The following is a 21,681-nucleotide window of genomic DNA, read 5'->3' on the forward strand; positions in this document are numbered from 1 at the left end:
TTTACAAGGAGTTAAAGCAACCCCTTCAGGGCAAAAAGGAAGAGACTGGCATCTATTAAGAGTAGTTGGGCCCCGTCTCACCAGACAGTGAGGAACAAACTGGATGAGGACCTCTGTATGGCTCCTGCCAGTCCTAAGGCTTCACAGTTCTCTGAGCTGTTTTCATTTTGTCCTGCATTTCTCAGCTGTCAGATGGAAGTTACCTATGTCCAGGAGAGATATTAAGATTCTCAAGACCTGGAGAGGATGTGGACTCCTGGGTGTGTGTTCCCTCTTTGTCCTTTTCTTGAGCTCTCTGCTTTTCTGCACTGAGCGCCTTCGCCTGGGGTTTTCACAAGGATGGCCCAGCCAGGACCCATCTCAACAACGAGTGACTGCCTGCCATAGGCCCTCATCATGAAAGGAATAATGGAAGGAAAAAGCAGCTTAATATACTTTTTACTTGAAAATTCAAGTGAAAATGTCTCCTAAGAAAAATTTCACGATGTGCTCCCAACCCGTGGTTTATAAGTTTCCTTACCTTGGTTTGGTTTCTAGAGAGAGTGTAACTACCAGTTTTTGCCTAGTAACTACTGGACCAAAATCATTACGGCTCTTGATTTAATTTTATTGTATTACTTCATAGTCATAAAGAAAGCAGTAACGTAAATTGTGTGGTTAAACATCTACTTATATATTTTTTTCTTTGTCAGCAGGAACAAAATGGGAAGTTGTTAAACACACATCCATCTTCCCAACAGTATTATCCTACATCTGGGAGGAAGCTTTCCAAACAGGACCTGGCCAATTGCAAACCTTTCTCCGCATTTACTCACACCTCGACCCAGCTAAGGAACACAGAAAAGATGGGATAGACTTAGTGAGGAGCCCTCCCTTCTCTAGCTCATCTCATCTTGATGGTAGGTGTGTGAAATCCAGTGCAGTTCCCAGAGGTCTCAAGCTCTTGTGGGAGTAGTAAGTGCTGCCCTGTACACCTCTTTGCCTCTCCTTGCTCATATACAGTATTTTCTTTCTTTGTAGCTTGGCTTCCGTGAAAAAGAATATTTTTAGTAAGCTACTCATTGTTTACCAAAAGCAGCCTTAAAAAGCACAGAGCAAGGGATTCTGGGTTCAGTAAACCCACAAGTAGAAGACAGATTTGCCTCCTCTTAATTGGGCTCTGGAGCATTTGCCTTTAGAGGAAGTGAGTAAAGCAAACATCACAGGGATTATGAGTGAATATCCCTGAAACAAATCTGTGCGTGAGTTTTGCTGAGCAAAGAAACTCACTGACTGTAAACCAAGTGTTCACTCAGTCTGTAAGACAACCAGAGGTGCGCAGAAATTAAAGTAGTAAAAGCCTGGAGCCAGAACGACCGTGGAGCATGAGAGACACTCACCATGGGCATAACATTTAAGTAAATTTCAGTAATCAAGAAGTAATATGCGAGTGCAGCATTTTAAAAAGACAAGAACTAAAAGGGCCAGATTAGGGTCAGTGAGGTGAGACATGCAAGTATGGGGTCAGATTTTTGTGTTTATTTAAAATCTTGAACTCTATTGACTGGGGACTTCTTTTGCATTAGTTTTGGTTTTTAAAAAATACTATATTAAAATAGTCTTTATCCTGATTACTGAGGTTTATGGCCCCCCTTAAATTTGACACATGTGGTGCATGCCTAACTTGCCTCTCCCAAATCCCAGGCCTGGACATTGTTTCCTCAACCATGTGGGGGAAACACAAATAAACAGACAGATATAGCTTCTTCCCTCAAGGAAATAATGCAATGTCTCCTTTTCCTTTGAAAAACAAATGAAAGGATTTAAGTAGATTATCAAGAAGCACTGGTATTGGGGCACCTGGGTTGCTCAGTGGTTGAGCCTCTGCCTTCGGCTCAGGTTGTGATCCCGGAGTCCTGGGATCGAGTCCCACATGCTTCTCCCTCTGCCTGTGTCTCTGCCTCTCTCGCTCTCTCTCTGTGTCTCTCATGAATAAATAAATAAAATCCTTTAAAAAAAAAAGCAGCACTGCTATTAATATAAATTAATAATCCATTTATGTCAGCACTTCTGCTTCTAGTTATGGCAGACTAGGTGGTTCAATGCCAACCCTCTTACTGAAAACAACCAAACTTCTCGATTTAAAAAAAAAAAAAATACACATTTTCAAAACAGATAAACACCGGAAGGGGGAAAAAAGAGAAAGAAAGGGAAGCAAACCATAAGAGACCCTTAACTATAGGGAACAAGCTGAGGGCTGCTGGAGGGATGTGGGACAGAGTAACTGGGTGATGGGCATTAAGGAGGGCACAATGTGATGTGATGAGCACTGGGTGTTGTACGTAAGTGATGAACCACTAAATTCTACTCTACTGGGATGCCTGGGTGGCTCAGTGGTTAAGCATCTGCCTTCGGCTCAGGTCGTGATCCTGGGGTCCTGGGATTGGGTCCCGCATCGGGCTCCCCACAGGGAGCCTGCTTCTCCCTCTGCCTGTGTCTCTGCCCCTCTCTCTGTGTCTCTCATGGATAAATAAATAAAATCTTTCAAAAAATAAAATAACTAAATTCTACTCTACTAAATATTAAAGCATATGTTAACTAACTAGAATTTAAATAAAAATTTGAAAGAAAAATATACATGTGTTTTTAATCTACCTAAAAGCACCAGGGAACTTGTAATAGGAACTACCAGGCCAAGTCCGGGACACTTAGCCACCCTGGGGCAAGTGTCTCCTTCAGAAGGATACCAGAAGGAAGGCAGAGGAGCATGCTGCAAGGGGTAGGGACAGCTGATCATGTCTTGACAAATAGGCAACACTTAGAACTGAACGTTCTCACCCAGAGTCCTTTGTCAACAAAAAGATTCTACTTTTGACTTAGGCCTATGCTTGAGGACTTTTGTGTGAGGGATAAGAGAATGAATAAGAAATTATAAGGACCACTCCTAGGGCATTCGAAAGCGAAGCTCAGTAAATCCTTCCCAGGTCTTGAAAAGGTCCTACTTGTCATGTGACCTGGGACCCTTTAGACTTCAATTTCCTTAACTGTAAAATGGGGTGTTAGGAAGAATTGTTCACAGAATTGTAAGGATTAATAGAGCAATGAGTGTAAGTTTAGCACAAAGTCTGGCCTGGCAGTGCATATTCAATAAGTGTTATTTATCATTATCACTGAGCTGGGGAGTGATGTGACACATGCAGCAGGGACTCAAGCCCAGCCTACCCTTTCGTGGTGCTGGGAATCAGAAGAGGTGGGAAGCATGGGGAGGGCAGTGACTCGGAGGGGTCGTCAATGGGGTTTCAGAAGCGCAGGTCATGCTTTTATTTCTTAGCATGGTTTTTGCTGCAAAAGTGTGCTTGATTTATAAAACTCCATATAGACTCACACTTAAGATTTATACACTTTTCTGTGTACGTTACACCTCAATACAATTTACTTTTTATAAGTGTTTGGGTGACTCTTCAGAGCCAGAAGGAGAGGGAAACGACCACTCACCAGGAGAAACAGAGGGCTGATGGCTACCCAGCAGATCCTCCAGAACCATCCAGGGCTGAAGCCAAGCATTTCCTTCACGTCACTGCAGAACTGAGTGATGCCTAAAATCACGCGCAAGAGAAAGAGATTGACTGAGGGAGGACATGGCCCGTCTTACCCCTTGATTCTCAGAAACAGTTAGCAGCTCTGGAATTCCTCCTCAGCTGGGCTCAGGGGCACCAATCTGCTCTGAAGTTGAGACGGCGGACTCGTTACACAACTGCACCTGATACAAGCAATGTTCTGTCTACATAGAGTGGGGGCTGGGTGGACATTTGGGCAGGGACCCAAAGCCCCCTCCTGGTGCCCACACTGCCTTTCTAAGATCTCAGCACACGTTTGATTTTATTGTTACTGCAGAAAATAAAGTTGAATTTTTAGAAAAAGATTTTATTTATTTTTTCAAGAGAGACACATAGAGAGGCAGAAACACAGGCAGAGGGAGAAGCAGGCTCCCTGCAGGGAGCCCAGTGTAGGACTCAATCCCAGGACCCCAGGATCACACCCTGAGCCAAAGGCAGACGCTCAACCACTGAACCACCCAGGTATCCCAGAAAGTTGAATTTTATCTAGGAATTGTGAGCCCACTTGACAAGAGACTGACCCAACACTGGAAACTTTCAAGATAAAATTTTAACCACATATTGACCATTCATATGCCGGATCAAGACCAAGGTTCTTCTATAAAGAGTATGTGAAGGAGAGAACTGAGAACTCCTGACTGGTGAGAGATTGGGAAGGGAAGACTAGGCTGCAGCTGCTTCCCTGAGAGTCCAGCACCGCGAGGTCCACAGCGATGCACATACTCTGAACTCTGTCCTCATCACTGAGAAGGTAGGGAGGAATTCTTTTTTTAAAAACTGGGCCCATGTGCAACTCAGAATATGGGGCCTCCCCTTCTTCATATTATGTATAATGGCAAACATGCTAACGCTGTTTTATTACCATAGAAACTAGGAAAAATCAATACATTTTCAGAATGAAATAATCACTTCTTGATTTTAAAGATGAAGAGAGGTATCTCCAAGCCTGGTTTTTCTTTCTTTTTCTTTTCTTTTCTTTTCTTTTCTTTTCTATTTTCTTTCTTTCTTTCTTTCTTTCTTTCTTTCTTTCTTTCTTTCTTTCTTTCTTTCTTCTTTCTCTCTTCTTCTTTCAGATTTTATCTATTTATTTTTTAAGTAATCTCTACACCCATTGTGGGACTTGAATTTATAAGCCTGAGATCAAGAGTCACATGCTCTACAGACTGAACCAGCCAGGAGCCCCTGAACCTGGCTCTCTTCGTTTCAATTGCCTGGGTCATCCCCATCCTCACCCACGGATTCTTGGGACCCCCTGCCAACAGACCCACGTTAGCTCACTCTCTGTGCTCCTGCTAGTGTCAACCTTATCAGATTCCATCCCAGGCTCATAGGAGGTGAACTGGAGATTCTACCAAAGCAGATAATGCAAACAGGAACATTCCTGCCTCTTCCCTGGAAGATAATCTCCTAAACTCTATCTCAAGGCTTTGCGGAGGGGCTCTTTCTTACAAAATTTAAATTGGCGGCCAACTCTATAAAGTAGTAGTATATTGTACACTCTAACAAATGCATTCACTTTGCACTATTTCTTTGTTGTCTGCAATTCTTAGAGCCAATCAATATTTTAAGCATCCACTACAGATGAGCTATATGGAATTACTTCAGCCTATCTCTGCTGGGTGAACATTTAAACTCAGAAGGAAAAAAAATGTCTTTCCACAAGTAAGGCGAATTTGTGGTAGAGCGTGAAGGAAAAGGTGACCTGTTTCTGAAGCAGGCACTCTGCTGGGGTGGTTTTACAGACCCCCAGGCAGGTGACATCTTGTACCCCGCTCTGGCTTTCTTTGATGAAATCTGCCCTTCTTTATTCTGGCGGCTACAAGCTGGTGTAGAAAGGCTCATGACTGGCGGAAGGAAGCATCTTACCATAAAACCAATACACAGCAACTGCCTCTATAAGTGCAACGGTGAGCACTGCGGGCCCTGTGGCGTACTCCTCCAGCAGCTTCACCACGTATGCCCCGCCCTGGAAATGAGATCACAAACCTGATTAAGTACCTTCTGAGGCACTACCTCCTCTTTATGATGAAAGCCAAAAGCAGGTTCTTAACTTAGGATAATTCCTGCATTAGACCTAATATAAATACCCTAGAGCCTGCCTCTTAGGCCCTTGCAGTGTGGGCCAGATTTCACTCCATCAGATGTCTCTTCCTGTCCTATGGAGCACTCTCTCCCTGTTTCCTCTCCCACTAAGCTTTAAGAGACAGACTCAAAAGAACCCCTGGATCTGTTTTCAACTTTCAATTTACTGAACACTTACTGTGTACTCTACCCTAAAGAATCCTGGTCCCTGGAGACTGAACCTGGGAGAGTTCACACAATACCAGACACACTGAGCACAATGGTCCTGGTATCACCTTCTGTCTTAACTCACCAATTCCTTGGGTCCTCCTCAGCTTCCCCAACCCTCCCCCCCACCACCTGCTGAAGCTCCAGAGCCATTGGGATGATGGCTTGAAGATGCATGTCTTCAAAATCTATCCTGAGTCAGGAGGACACAAGCCTAGGATGCCTGCGGGTTCTATCAGATTCTGTTTTACAGTATTTGCCTCAGCTACAAAAAAATAAAAAAATAATAAAAATAAAAAATCATGGGAGATGGTCTGACTTCTTCACCACTGCAAATTCTCTGGAGGAGACAAAGTGACATTACAAGCATGAGATGCCAGCCTTCAGATATTCTGCATATTAGGACATCAGGGCAATAATCCCATGAAAGCCGAGAAGCAAATCTTATTTCTCCAGATACTCTGTCAAGCCTGAAATCTAGTTGAGTCTCCTGTAAAATGCTAAGACCTTCAGTTACATGCACAGATTCTACCAACAGATGCTGCCAGAAACCATTGCTCTTCTGGTCCCTGGTGATATTTTAACAGCAGTGTCAACCCCTCTTACTTTGGCCCCTTATATGGCCTCAGGGCACCATATAGGATGGGAGGAAAGGAACAGGTTCTTGCAGTGTTCTGCTGCCCAGGGGAGGCTGTGCAAAGCTGAGAATTGTGGTACTCACAAAGGTCAGGGTGACCAGGGATCCAAAGAAGCAGGTAATGACCACACAAAGCACAAACCACTCCCGGCGCTTGGACCAGATGTGTGGAAACTCATCTAGCACAGCTGTGATCACCCCCTCCAAGCCTGCAAACTGAAAGGGACACACAAGCAATCACAAGGGAGGGCTGGGGACAAGTCTGTTACCTTTAAGGACAACAAACAGGAGAGAGAGTTGCTGGTCATGAGTAGATCCCCTTCTACACCGGCCCTCACTGGAAATATACCACCCTGTTTTACAATGTCATTTAGAACCCAGCCCTAAGGATATCAAGGAAAGAAAATATAGTACCTGGACAGGACTTCCTTTTTAAAAAATATTTTATTTATTTGTTTGAGAGAAAGCACACAAGCAGAGTGTGGGGCAGAGGGAGAAACAGACCCTCTGCTGAGCATGGGGCCAGACATGGGGCTCAATCCCAGAACCCTGAGATCACGACCCGAGCCAAAGGCAGGCACTTAACTGACTGAGCCACCCAGAGCCCCTAGATAGGACTTCTTTATGTGAGGTCTCTTGGGGAGACTTTGGTTGTGCCAGAAAGGCCAGCTCAAAGCTGAAAGTCATCCCCCACTAATAAGTAAATACAAGGTGCTGAGACAAATGTGAGACAGCAGGGTACGGAGACACAAGAGTGACTTTGCTCTGGCCTTTGGCTGTTGCCATCTGGTCAAGGAACAGGGTATAGTAATAATAGTTCACATATGCTGAGCCCTGGCCTATGCAGACACCTCACTCATTAGCCCATTAATGAACCTCTAAATGCACTAAAGATCAAGAGCACCACAGTGAGGGCTGAGCAAAGGGCTGAGGGAGCCCCAGGAGGAAGTAGCCAATGTCTGGGGTGGCTGGGATGGGAGGGATAGGTCCACCTTCCTCCCACTCCCCTGCTTCCTCTTCCCCTATCTCCACCAAAAAGCCAGGTTTCCTTCCCCATTCACTCACAGTGCTGTCCAGGCCCAGTGTGATCAACATCAGGAAGAAGATGATAGCAAAGAATGTGGATGCTGGCATGTTGGCTATGGCTTCTGCATATGTGATGAAGAGGAGGCTGGGGCCTGAAACAGAGCGGGAGAGAGGAGGTGGTAGTCACCAACACCTTCCCTGCAAAGATGTCTCAGGGGGAAACTCAGCCACACCAACAATGACAATTCTTGTCACAAGGCCTTACACATGAATTAGGCTTTAACACATACCAAATTCTTGCTCACGCTCCACACCATTCCACCTGCCCATCCCAATATCATGCAAGGCCAGGAGGGAATAGTATCATCTTGAAAATTGTGAACCCTCAATCAATGGGGGAAAGAGAAACAAACCCAAGACCCTAAGACTAACAAAGCTGCATACAGGAATAAGAGTTTCTGCCATATAATTCAGAGCTTTTTTTTCCAGGGCCAGGATATAGCCCTATAGCATTTAGCTCTTTCTGATGGCTTTAGCTCCAGAGCTCCAGAATGGTAGGAAATGTGAAACTGATTGCAAAAGAGTCATAGAGTCCTTGGAATAAAGATCTCCCACTATTTTAAAGTCCCTTTTGATAGCGTGAGGGACATGTCCTCAATCTCTCATGAGCTAGATAGGGGTGCCTTAGTTTGGAGTACAGGAATGATTGGAGCTATGCATCAGGCCAAAGACAGAAGCAAGAAAGCCCTGGGATTCCATCCACAAGATTCCATTGCCACTTTTTCAATATCTGTTACTTCTTTTCCATGGAAACCTCATAATACAGTAGAGGGACTATGTCATCTACATTTTATTTTTCTGCAAGAGGAAATTCTAAGGATTAGTAATCGTTTGCTTACTTACTAGACTTGGACTCATTGCCAGACCCAAACCCACTGGTTCTAAAAGCCCTCATCCAAGTCATATTTTCAAGCCCATAGTGTACTGAAGGCCCTTGAACCAGATGCCACGGGTGCTGCCCCATCCCCACCATGGCTAAACACAGAGGCAGTGAGTTTCTCTTAAACTGTGGAAAGTTTTTAGAGGAACACTTAGAAATAATTCAAAAGATATATATTTGTAAGGATCCAAAGAGTAGCCAAGCAACTCAGTGAGAGCAAGGCATGTAAAGAGAACCCAAGTTCCCACCTGCATCTTTGGCCACCTCAGACACATCTTCGTTCCTCATCTCAGCCATATATCCGAGCACTGTGAAGATGACAAATCCTGACACGAAGCTCGTCATACAGTTCACCACACTGGTCACCAGGGCGTCTCTAGAGCAGAAAACCCATGTGGTCTGAGACATTTCCAAGTAGAGAGTCTCAAGAGCATCTGTCTCCAGCCAAGGCAGGGTGAGCCAGCTGAACCCGCAGGGACCTCAGGCCTGTCCTGGTGTCCCCTCCCCTCCTCCCAGTCCCTGCCTCTCAGACTGGTTGGCAGCTGCCATTACCGCCATGCATGGGAGGGGAGAGCCGCAGGTCAGGACTGGTTAAAGAGATGGTCCTGTTGTGAACTGGAACACAGATTTCTTGACTTCAAATAAGAATTTCTCCGAAGCAGGGCCCGGATTGGAGTCGGGCCATCTGAGGGCCTTGGCCTCACATTTATGAAGCCCTCAGATTTAGACTATAAACATTATGTGCAAACAGGTTACAAGACTGCCATAGGGATATCCTGACACTTTTAAAAGAAGACCTTGTCATCCAACTTCAGGTTGGTGTCTCAGTGCAATGCCACATTGATTAGGGTACTTTTTAAGAAAAAATTAATTCTGTAATTATCTTGTGAACAGCACCATTAGACTGCTGGACACTGCCATCTGTTATAGAGCATTAAAACAAAGTTAACTCTAAAGATGATGAGTGATATTGAAATTGTAATTGGTATTACACTCCCTATTTCATCAAAATTTCTGAAATGAGATTTTGCCACAAAAATTATGGCATTTTGCATTGGTCAAAATAACTCAATCATTATACTTTTGTGAAGATGTGCATAAATAAATGGTCACATTATAATTTTTGTTAAACACATTAATAAGTGAAATCTAAATATTTAACATGTTGCGATTTTTGTAAATCTGTTTTGGAATTTAATTTTTTTTATACACAGAGACTCTCACCAAATGGAATTGGCCTGGGGCCCCTCTCAATCTCTGAATGGCCTGGGTGAGGCTATGGACTAGGTGGGTGCTCTGGCCATGGTGCAGCTGGTCAAGGACCTGTGGTACACCTAAGCCCAGCCGAGTTTGAGGCCATAAGTTCGGTTGCCTTCCTCCGGGCCAGCTGACTATGCTCACCCTACATTCAAGCTTTGCTTGGGGAGCCCCAGATACTCACTGGTAACAATTGTTGTTGAATTTGTTGTAGCTAGCAAAAGCCAGTAAAACCCCAAAGCCAGGACCAAGAGAGAAGAAGATCTGAGCAGCAGCATCCACCCACACCTGGAAGGCAGGAGACGTAAGGGTAAGAACTGAGCCAGGGCCAGCGCTCTCCCCTCCATGTGGCTCCATGCAAAGTGAAAAACCAGGTTTCAAGCTCCTTCCAGGGGCAGCCACATACCAAGTGCAAACAAATGTGATTTCTCTTCCTCACGTTTTGGCATAAACCAATTCCCTGGCCTTGACTGTACTTTTCATGCTTGCATTTCTGATTTATAACATTATTGCAAACTTGCCACTGAACCTAAATTTCAGTTGTCCCTATTGAGCTTCATTTGGTAAAATGACAGACAGGTGCACATCGTTTTCCTCATCATCTTACCCCTGTCTCCAGGAGTTTCTGCCAGTTGGGTTTCAAGTAGAAGAGAACACCCCTCCAGGCTCCAGGGAGGGTGGCCCCCCTTACCAGCAGGACAGAAAGGATGATATAAGGGAAGGTGGCTGTCACCCATACCACCTGTAAAGGAAGGGAGTAGAAACACAGGTTGTCAGCAGGTAGATAGATGTTGGTGTCTTTCATTCTTGAAAACATCCTAGAAAAGAGACACACCTCTCCTTTTCTGTAACTATAGGAGGCAGGGTGACATGGCTGAAATATCAGAGCCTTTTGAACCAGACAGGGATCTGGTGCACAGCTTGCTAGTACTATCACCTCTAAACCCACTTCCCACCTGTAATATGGGAAAACACCCAGCAAAAGATAATGAAGTAGCCAGTGATCAATAACGCACTGATCATGGCCCATCATGGGTTTTCAATAAATTATTGCCATTTTTATTAATTGTGACACCACAGATAGGTTAAAGGAATTTTTTTTAAAAAAATCACACAATGGTTCTTGGGATTGGCCCATTTCTAGAATTTTTGAACAGATTTGGTAAAGAGAAACCAAATGAATTGTGAATCATGAATCGTGTTTGGTGTTGAAGGAAACAATGTCCCTCTGTCTGTGGCTGTCCAGGATACTGAGTTCTGAATTTGAATCCTCTGGGACCCCTTGGCAGGCCTGGATCCACAGCCAGAGTCCTCCTCACCTTGCCAGATGTTTTGACACCTTTCCAGATACTGAAGTAGATAACAACGAAGATCAGCATGATGCAGAGGGTGAGCTGCCAGCTGATGCCACCCAGGTCCTGAAGTCCATTAGACCGATGGAGCTGCAGGACGTGGCGCCTGGAGTGAGTGAGAAAAAAAGGTCTGTGAGATGGCCTGAGCAGCACGCTGAGCTGGTGGTCTGTGACAGTTCCGGCAGGTGCCAGAAGAAGCGGACATCGCCCTACAAGGACCAGCCTTAGGAACTCCTGGCTCTGCCCATCTTGAGGCACAGGGTGCCACAATTGGCCCACAAACCCCGGGAGGAGCACTCAGCTCCCAAGGCGGACTTTCAGGCATCTCCTTTCCTGGCTGGGTGTGCAGGTGGGTCCCTTCCCACCTCAAAATTACTCTCTCTTGGGCTTCAGCTGCCAGAAATTCTGGCATTAAAGAGTACTACCTACTCCAAAGGGTAGGTCCCACTTGTGAAGTGAACACATGATACTAGAAACTCTCTGAATAGTTTCCAACTACTGAAGCAGTGGGAGGCTTTGATTCCATGACAAGTGGCTGAGAGTGGGGTCCAGGAAGAAGGTGCTTCTGACACAAGGAGTAATTTCAGAATGTGCAAAAAGGGATGGACTTGGGCACACTGGGGCAACCTGGCCTGCCATGCTGGAAAGGAGGGGGACAACACAGAAGGCCATATTAGGGAGCACCCAAGGTAGAGTCCCCCTGGCTCCAAATCTGCCTGGGGCTGGCCTTGCTGCTCCCTCTCTTTCATTTACTTCCCTTGCCCTCAGAGTTGCATTTCTCATAAATCTGGAAAGAGATAAAGAGCCTCTGCCTCCTTCCTCGGAAGCCAAGTCCCAGGGGTGTGACCTGCACCTAACAGACCACCCCCTCACTTACATGTAAAATTCTTCTGCAGGGGATGTTGAGTGGGGCGTCCAGGTGATGTTGTCCCCGGAAAAGTAGTTGGTGCAGTTGCCAGTGTTCCAGGAGTTCTTGCAGCTGGTCCAGGGCAGCTGGTCCGTGAAGGACGAAATGAGGTAGTAGAGTGCCCAGGCCATGATGGTGTTGTAGTAGGAGGCAATGTAGAAGGCAATGATGCAGATGGCATAACCGATCCCTGGGAAAGGGAGGGGGCGGTAGGCCACGTTTACAGGGCGGCCTGGGCCTTGGAGGGCCCTGCAGCTCAGGTGAGGGGGGGGAGGGGCTGCCATTCGCCACGTCCCCCAAGACCTGGGAGATGGTGGGCAGGTGGCAATGTGGTAAATTCCTTAGATGTATTTGTAAGATTACACGTTTGACAAAATAAGTGTGTGTGTGTGTGTGTGTGTGTGTGCAAGTGCATGTGCTGTTAATGCTTTAAACTTTTTCTAGTTTGGTTGCTTTAAAAAATATTTTTATTTGAATATAGTTGACACACAATGTTACATTAGTTTCTGGTGTACAACACAGATAGACAATCTACACGTTATGCTCTGCTCACCACAAGCGTAGCTGTCATCGGTCACCACACGACATTACAAACACCACTGCCTCTATTCCCTGGGCCGTGCCTTTCATCCCCGTGACTGATTCATCCCATAACTGGAAGCCCATACCTCTCACCCCCTTCACCCATTCCGCCCATCCACCACCTCCTTCCCTCTGGCAACCACCAGTTTATCCTCTATATTTATAGGACTCTATTGAGTTTACTTTTATTTTTTAATGCTTATCTTACTTCTATTATTTTTTTAAGTTTCTTTTTTTTAGTCATCTCTACAACCAATGTGGGGCTCGAACTCATGACCCCGAGATCAAGAGTTGCTTGCTCTACCAGCCAAGTGCCCCAGGTTTACTTTTAATTGTCATTTATTCTATTTCCTTTTAACAATTTCATGCCACTTGAGCAGTCAAAAACTTAATTACTCAAAAAAAAAAAAAAAAACTTAATTACTCAATTATTTCCCAGAGATACCTTAAGGCCTGATTCCAGAAGAAGGTCCTGGCTCCCACACATGGACGGAAATCACCTTCCCTGCAGGATGCACTCACCTACCCACCCAGCAAGCCTTTCAGTTACCTTTGAAAATCGGGCAGATTTTCCTCCATATTGAAATGCATCCATTTCGGTGGTACTGGCCCAGCGCGAGCTCCATGTAGAACAGCGGGATCCCCCCAAAAATGGCCATGATAGTGTAGGGGAGAAGGAATGCCCCTGAGGTAGATGAAAGACAATTTCACCCCCTGCCCACATCTGCCCCAGAACAGCCCAACTGATCTGGACACCAGAGGTCATGCCAAGATTCACAGGGCCATCTGACACTCAAGTATCACAAAGCTACCCTGTGTTGAATGACCTCACACGGTGCCCCTGGTCTTAGTGCTTTGCCAGAACTCCACGGTCAAAGAGGGGTTTCAGAGAGTAAACGAAGGAGCCAGAGAGTACATGGAAAGAAAGCTGGATTTGGGATCAACAGACCAGGCCCTGGAATGGGTTGTGCTTCTAACCACCCAGCGGACCCTGGTCACCACCCCTCCCTGAACCTGTCATGGGAGCATGAAATGACAGGATTGAGGTGGGCTGAGCCTCCCCACACCAGCCACACACAGGAATCACTGGTGGTGAGTTTAAGAACGCACATCCACCCAGACTCCCTGAAGCAGAAGTTCCAGGGATGGGTGTATAAAGGTAATTTTTAAGCTGCCCAAGTGATTCTAACACAGCCAGAGTTTGAGACCCTTAGGACAGATCACCTATGACAACCTGCATGATCGCTGCAATAATCTACAAGTCCCTGAATTCTTATCTTTGTTCATCCGTAACATCCCTGGCTCCAGACACTTATTACTGATATTTGGCTATATTCCCACAATCCCACTAAGCCAGAATGCTCCCCTCTTTAACCACCCTTTGCAGATGTGGCTGAAATGGTCAGTTTGCCACAGAATGAGGAAGTGCGGAGCTGCTGCGTCACTGGAGATGCTGGTGTCCCCTGGCTCTCATGGCTGAGACAGAATTTGGAAACACCAAAGTGGGAATTGCTCACCTGCTGCCTGAGTTTTAGCCCAAAGGGTGGGTCAGCTGTGATTTTCACCGCTAAATTTGAACCCAGAAGGCAGTGCAACTCAGAAAGTTCCCACCTCACTTGCAAACACCCTGACAACATCTGGCTTGAGAATAAGAACCATGTTGTGTTTTCATGGTGGCATCTGTCCAATGGATCTGCTTGACTGGCTTTATAGTGGGGAATGAGGGTGGGAGAAACATCACCAGTACCCCCAGCCCCTTATAAAATGCTCAAGCAAAATGTGAGCCCTCCTAGGCTAGTGGTAACTTCTGCTCCTTCCCGGCAAGGAGGGCTGAGCTTCCCAGGCCTCCTGGAGCTGCCTTTGCCTTCACATGGACCAAGGTTCTTTAAAAATGCAGCAAATCCAGGCAACTCTGCATCATGCCATCGAGGAAATGAGGACACTAATGAATTCTTTCCCAAATTTCATTTTAGCTGCCCTCCCAAATGAGTTGCCAGAGCTTCTGTCAAAATAAATATTGACTGATTTGACTTCCACTTCTTGTCCTTTTTCCCATTTTGATAGCAAGTCCAATGTCAATGCAAAGGCCCCATACCTACTCCCTCCTCTCCATTCTACTCTCTGCAGCTCCCATTGCCATGCCTATAGTCAACTGCTCTTTTTGATAATCTACAAAGTTAACTGCTCTGAAGGCGTTAAGGGTAGAAAGAGGAATATGGGGCAGCCCCGGTGGCTCAGCGGTTTAGCACCGCCTTCAGCCCAGGGCGTGATCCTGGAGACCCAGGATCGAGTCCCATGTCGGGCTCCCTGCATGGAGCCTGCTTCTCCCTCTGCCTGTGCCCCCCCCCCCCTCTCTGTCTTTCATGATTAAATAAATAAAATCTTAAAAAAAAAAGGAGGAATATAAAATAGTCTCTCGCCTCAAAAATTTAGCACCCTTGTAGGAGACATGAGGCAGATTCAGTGGATGGTTTGGGGTTATCATTAATGCCAGGCTGTGGCTGGGTTCAGCTCTAGATCATGCTCAGGTTCCAGCTCAAGACTGAACCTAAGCTGACGCCCTTCTCTGACCACACACAAGTCCAAACGCCCGGGAGGGTCTGGGACTCCAGAGCCACTTCCCAATTTATCCTTACACAGATGTAACCTCTCTGGACTCTGCTGAGCAGAACATGCACAGTGCTGATGGCCATTCTCTTGCTGTGAGAGCAGAGCTTGGATAATGCAGGGATGAGAAGGGGGCTCTTCCACAAAGCACTAAGGATGCTGAAAATCTGGTGAGGGCAGGTTTGGGAGAGCTTTATCCAACTTCATAACTCAGAGAGCCTCAGACATGCTAACCTAACATTTGACTTCTGGGGATTTGTTTTTTGGACCAGCCTGGAAGTCTAAGCAATCAGGTTCCCAGACTCATCAGTTAGGTAAGACTGAAGAGACATGATCACTGCTCTGGCCTCCCAAGAGGATCTACAGACCATCCCTGGGTCAGAGCCTCTGCACCCCCGATACTGACCCCCTCCATTCTGGTAACATATGTAGGGGAAGCGCCAGACGTTGCCCAGGTCCACGGCATAGCCAATGACCGACAGGAGGAAATCCATCTTCTTGCCCCAGGCCTCTCGTTCCCCTTGATGAACTTCGGCCACTAGGGCTGTGGTGGCAGCTGGAATGGAGTGCTGAGGGTCATCTCCTGCACCAGGGCTTGGAACTGCTGAGTACCCACTGGAGATTTGGCCAGACTCCACCTTATCCTCGGGGACAGGGACACCCTGCTGTAGAACTCCATTTTCCTGACAGTCTTCTTTATCCTTACATGCTGATAGCTCCTTCTGGGAATTTAAGGCTGTGGTTTCCATCCTGCTGGCTAGGAGATGATACTGACACCCATCTGCTGAGGATCCAAACTGAATTCTCAGGGCTCAGATCTGTGGATCTCCTCAGAGCTTTATTTCAATGGGATCGACAGCTCTGTTGGAAAGGCACACAATGAAGGGAGAACAGAGTTACGCATTTTACTTGTCTTTGGTATTAATTCAAAAGACATCTTAAACTACATTAATTAATGGGATTACAAATGCATCCATCAGGAGTGAAACCTCTTATTTGCTATATAGCAGTCAATAAAATCAACTACAGTTTTCAACCTGTATGAGGTATCAAATCACAAGTCATTCACAAAGGAAAAACCAAAACAACAAACCAAAGACAGCAAATCACCCAGGTCTTGCATCAGCTCTGTTTAAGAACAAAGTACTGACTTCACTTAGAGGGACTGGAATTGCATTCTGGAGTTTACCAGTAACTTGGAAGAGGGTAAGAAGAGGGCTTTCTTCATCAAAACCTTGCAGAGCACTTACCTTGTCCTGAATGCTATGCAGAGGGTGGGTGAAGAAACAACGAAAGAAGCAGTTTCTACTTGCAAATAGATTATTAGGACAATCCTTACTACCATTTAAGCTGAGCATGAGCTATATTTTACATAAATTATAGGTGTGACTTTAAAAGGAAAAGAGTAAAGGCATGAGGTGAAAAGGCCACCTTTGGGGAGGCACCCCTAGCTCCTTAGCTGTGGACTTTTCCATTCTTCCTGTGGTCCAGCTCTTAGAGATTCTAGCTGCTTCTGGCCACGTCCAGTCCATCTGTGCTTCGCGGAGCCGCGTCCGCATGGTGCCTGGGCAAGTCTGCCCCGGCTCTGAACGGCCCTGCTGCTCACCGTGTATCTCACCTGCCTCTCCCGGCAACTCCTGAGGCGGATCCACCAGTTACTCTGCAACCGTGGGCAGGCGGGGTCACTTCTCCTCTAGGCCGGAAGAGCCAGTGAGAGGAGCGTGCAGGTTACAGATGCCAGCTTGGCCCGTGTCTCTGCGTCCAGCACGCTGGTAGGGAGGGCTGGCCAGGGCCCCAACACCCCCATAGCCCTGCCGGGGCCGAGGTGCGGGGAAGTCAGGGCAGCAATCTGGACCAAGGCCTCACCCGTCAAACGTGAGGCAGAAATCTGAGCCCTATTGGACTTTAAACCTATGGCCTATTATAAAGTAGTAAGGAGCCAAGACCTCCCAGCTAGCTTCATTTCATCTGGACCTGAACTTTTCTAGCTCTTGAAGTAGTCTGGGAGCTGAAATAGGTTTCTGCTTAGCTCAGATCGTGTCCTACCTTTCTAGGGATGAGTGCTATCACTGCTCACATCTGCGAAGATCTGATATCACCCTTCAAATCCAACAGGTGGAGGATGGCTAGAAATGGATAGTTAATGCCCTGAAAAATTCGAACACAAAGTAGTAGATTCACATATCGATGACTATGTACATAAATATCATCAAGGAAGAGAAATGAACATGAGGTGAGGCAAATAATTAGAGCTTTGTGTTCATTGGGTTCATTTTCCTGTGAAGTAGAAAATAAAAATTTTAAAGAGATTGACTGTTGCCGAAAATATTACAGCAACAAGAGAGAAACCAGCTCTACCGACCTAGGGTGTGTATGTGTGTATGTAAGGGGACAGGGTGGGCATCCTGGCTTCTACCGATTCCAGCTGCTTGGCCCCCACCCCCTGACCCTACCCTGGGCTCAAGGATGCAAACACCACTCATAGAAGAGCATGAATTTCTGACAGTGATCTAGATAAAACCCCACTGTGTTCATCTTTATGCTGTTCTCCAGCTTCTCCCTGTCCCCCTCCATGGACTTTTTTTTTCTTTAAAGATTTTATCTAGTTATTCATGAGAGACACACAGAGAGAGGCAGAGACACAGGCAGAGGGAGAAGCAGGCTCCATGCAGGGAGCCTGACGTGGGACTCAATCCCAGGACCCCAGGATCACGCCCTGGGCCAAAGTCAGGTGCCAAACCGCTGAGCTACCCAGGGATCCCCCACCCTCAGACTTTTAAAATTAACCACACAGTCTCTCATCCACTATAAGTAACCATGTAACAGGCTAATGGATTTTTTTTTAATTTCATTATTTTTCAAGAGATGAAAAAGCAGTGTATTTAAATACACAGCTAAATTCAATCTGGACTTTGCAGTCTCTGGTTCTGTTGTTTGAAGACAGCCTCTGCACTTCCCTTCAGCCTGTATCAACCACATGTTTGCCACCGTGAAGAAGTTCAACACTGAAGAAGTTGAAGACCAGATGACAGGGAGCTTTATGGTGTGCAGCCCAATGGCATCCAAGGGACAGAGACAGCCTATGACCAATGCTCCCCCTTCCCCACCTTTCTTTCTCCACCTTCAAAATGGTACCCAAAGTCTTCTGAAGGAACTTCTTCCTATCTTGAATACTGCACTGTTGCTCTTGTGCAAACTGCAGCTCAGGGGCACCCAGTCAGTTCAGTTGGCGGAGCCTGTGCCTCCTGACCTCGGGGTCATGAGTTCGAGTCCCAGGTGGGGTGTAGAGATTACTTTAAAAACAAAACAAAAGGGATGCCTGGGTGGCTCAGTGGTTGAGCGGCTACCTTCGTCCCAGGGTGTGATCCTGGAGTCCCGGGATTGAGTCCCACATCAGGCTCCCTGCATGGAGCCTGCTTCTCCCTCTGCCTTTGTCTCTGCCTCTCTCTTTCTGTGTCTCTCATGAAAAATAATAAAATATTTAAAAACCAAACAAAAAACTACAATTCAAAGAGCAGCTATATCCTCCAATCTTGCTCTGGCGGGCTATGGGATGGACACGTCACCCATCTCTGAAGAATACAGTGGTAGGATGAGCAGATACTTAGCCACACTAGTGCCTCTGTCACCTTCCTGACACCGGGGTTTCCTGTACATTCTCCCTTGGGGCACTCTGCAGGGAAGCTGGACAATGTACATGTGTTGGTGAACTTTTAGGGGCAATGCCTGTTCTTCAGTATCTTCAGGGGTTCATCCCCTAAGGTAACTGATCTGGATTTCTTGGCATCTGTCACAAGCAGCTCCTAGAAGAGTAACACACTCTTCTCTATGTTCGTTCTGAGCATTACAAAGACTTTGTTTCCGGAAATATCCCCCAGCACGTTTTTTTTTTTTTAAATTGCATCAACAGGCTGAAATGGCCCAAGTTGTAAGAAAGCTGGTCCAGAGTGATCCTCAGCTGACTCACAACCCCAGGCTGGTCTCTCTCCAGCCAGCTCTGCTCTCTAGCTTTCTCTGATGGTGCCTGCACTCCTGATCACAAAACCTGGGGTACAAACATAAGTTACAGCCACCCAAAGCCACCGAACAGGCAAAAGACGCACATCTTTTTTTCTCCGTCTCCCAATTGGAAGAAAGCTCCTCCCGTTACTAATCCAGTTGGCCACGAGTAGACGGCCTGGTCTGGACCCTCTTCTGTGGCTCCCACTTTCTGATTTTACAGAGTACTGGCCACCTTTTTCTACTGAGACCAGCAGATCACAGTTGAGAGCAAGCTGCCTCAGGAATATAGAAGTAAGCGTTAAGAAAATTGGCTTCTAAGAATGTTCTCTTAAAAGCTTTCTTTTTTAGAAGATATTTTTATCCTGCTGGGTAGAGATTGTAAACGAGGTCAACATTATAGCTGTGACCTCCTCCAGGCAGCCTTTGAGTTTCTCTGTGGCCAGAAAAAGCCCCAGAAGCCTTCCTTGGCACCCTGAATGTGTACCCTTGTGCCAGGGTGAGCAGGTGCCAGGCTGACGGTGGCACTACATAACCCTGCTCCTCAGTGGGATGACAACCTGACATGTAGGACCCTTGTCCCCGCATCTCTGCACGTGGGCAACGTGGTGGTGCCATTGGTGGGCTGACTGTTTTCTGTTCATACCCCTGCTTCATCTCAGCCTAGGAGGGGGGCTAAGTCACCCCCTTTCCCTCTACCACAGTAGAAAGGAGGACTGTTTCTATTTAAACTTCTTCTGATCAAATCTCCATTCCTCTTCCCACAAATCCTGTCTCTGTAGCCAGGGAACCAGTATTGGAACAAGCATGTAATCACAGTGATTAGTCATGAAACCACCCAGATCTTTTTTTTTTTTTTTAACCACCCAGACCTTTGGAAATGTCCATGACCCTACTTGTCACATCTGTCAGCACACTCCAAGCAGAAACACTATAGAAAGTTTGTACTTTGACTTCAGTTGTCGAGATCAAAGTGAGTTCATGTCTCAAGACACTCAGTTTTCATTTTCAATGACAAAACAAAACCAAATCCAGCACGAATTAGGGATTTATCGCTGAGAAAAGATTAATTATAGTTCATATAGCCAAGTGGCAATTTGCATTCTCTCTTCAGAGAGGGAGTCTGAAGTTCCCAAGACCCCTCCTGAGGGTGGCATGAATTACAAAGGCCCATTGAGATTTTGAGCCTGGCCCTCCGCCACCGCCACCGGCAACACTGTGCAGAGATGTACTGTATGCCTACTACGTGCTCGGCTCTTGGAGGCAAAGCAGGCACAGTCCTGCCTTCATGGAGTTCATGGTGCAAGGCCAAAATCTGACTGCAAGAAAAGCAGTATTTATGCTTAAAGAGGGAGAGGCAGGTGCTGCTCGCGATCGCTGTTGCACATCCTATTGTAAACAGAGCTTTCCGCTGACCCCATGCAACATGTTCAGAGGCCTCACATTTCCAGCTCCAAGGTGCCCTCAGATTTTAAAAGTTTTCCTTTGGTTCCTATTGTGCAGCTTGTCTCACAGGAGCCTGGACTTGAGTGGGTTCTGGCACATGGTCCCCACAGTGTAAAGACAGTGGTTTATATTTGTATCCACAGGGCCTCCTGGCTCACCCTTCAAACAAAATAGACCTCACAATGTGAATGGGGAGGACAGGGAAAATCCACTTGTTTTTGGACAAAAGGGGTAGAAATGAACACCGCCATCCCAACTGAAGAAGTCTTTGAGTGAGACAGTCAGTTTACTTTTTTGGAGAGGAATTAAATAGCCTATAATCCTTAGGTCCTTATCATGTGAAAGGACAAAGGTCTCTGTCCAGAACTTTCCCTGCCTGGGAGAGGGTAAGCCTAGACCAACCACCTTCCAGAGGCACCACTTAACTGTTCTCATGCCTACACCTCATGGCCCTCCAGTCTCACAGATCTGCCCCAGGACCCCAGACCTTCCACCTACTGGCTATGTGACTTGGGGCAGGTCCCTTAACCACTCTGGGCTTTCATTTCCTTGTATGTAAAAAAGACCATGAAAATTCCTGCTTCCTAAAGGCCGTTGTGGGAAATGAGGGGGTGACGGCTGCTTTTCTCAGTGTCTAGCACATGGAGAGTGTCAATAAATGACGGGGAGCTGATGGCCACCAGGCCACTACAATGTGCAGCGCATCCTGCCCTCCAGCTTCACAGCTCTGTCAGGGGGCCTAAGACCCAGAGGCTAGGTGATTCCTAGCCCACAGCACAATATGTGGGCAGCCTGAGACAGAAGGACGGGCTTCCATGCCCTTCCATGGGCCCTCCCTGACTGTGCTTGGTCCTCTCGGTCAGTTCCTCTCCCTGGGGTCACTGGGAAAGTTATAGACAGCAGATTCCCAGGCTGCTGTCCCAGAGATTATAATTCAAAAGATCCATGTGGGTACTGCATGCTTCACAAGCGCTCTAGGTTATCAGGGGCAGGTGGACCACCAAGCACGCCCAGTACATCCCTACCCTGTACTGCTGCTTCCC

The 21,681-nt window shown here is 46.6% G+C and overlaps 1 protein-coding gene and 1 long non-coding RNA gene across 3 annotated transcripts in view; one reads left to right on the forward strand and one right to left on the reverse strand.

The window, feature by feature from the left end:
- The window catches only part of LOC111097451, a 19,508-nt gene extending 17,532 nt beyond the window's left edge, over positions 1 to 1,976 (forward strand). The window contains exon 4 of one of the 2 annotated variants that reach the window (XR_005364738.1): positions 693 to 1,976. This is a non-coding gene — a long non-coding RNA (uncharacterized LOC111097451). The remainder of the gene's footprint in view (positions 1 to 692) is intronic. The other variant, XR_005364737.1, reaches the window with a different exon arrangement.
- SLC6A4 (solute carrier family 6 member 4) overlaps positions 1 to 15,942 on the reverse strand; it is a 22,754-nt gene extending 6,812 nt beyond the window's left edge. Inside the window, 11 exon segments of the mRNA NM_001110771.1 lie at positions 3,475 to 3,575; positions 5,463 to 5,562; positions 6,607 to 6,738; positions 7,588 to 7,700; positions 8,737 to 8,864; positions 9,930 to 10,033; positions 10,353 to 10,487; positions 11,065 to 11,203; positions 11,975 to 12,194; positions 13,137 to 13,271; positions 15,600 to 15,942. Coding sequence (NP_001104241.1) covers positions 3,475 to 3,575; positions 5,463 to 5,562; positions 6,607 to 6,738; positions 7,588 to 7,700; positions 8,737 to 8,864; positions 9,930 to 10,033; positions 10,353 to 10,487; positions 11,065 to 11,203; positions 11,975 to 12,194; positions 13,137 to 13,271; positions 15,600 to 15,942 — 1,650 coding nt within the window.
- Positions 15,943 to 21,681: the final 5,739 nt, after the last annotated feature.

Source organism: Canis lupus, chromosome 9 (assembly GCF_011100685.1).
Source record: "Canis lupus familiaris isolate Mischka breed German Shepherd chromosome 9, alternate assembly UU_Cfam_GSD_1.0, whole genome shotgun sequence".
Classification (NCBI taxonomy): Eukaryota; Metazoa; Chordata; class Mammalia; order Carnivora; family Canidae; genus Canis; species Canis lupus.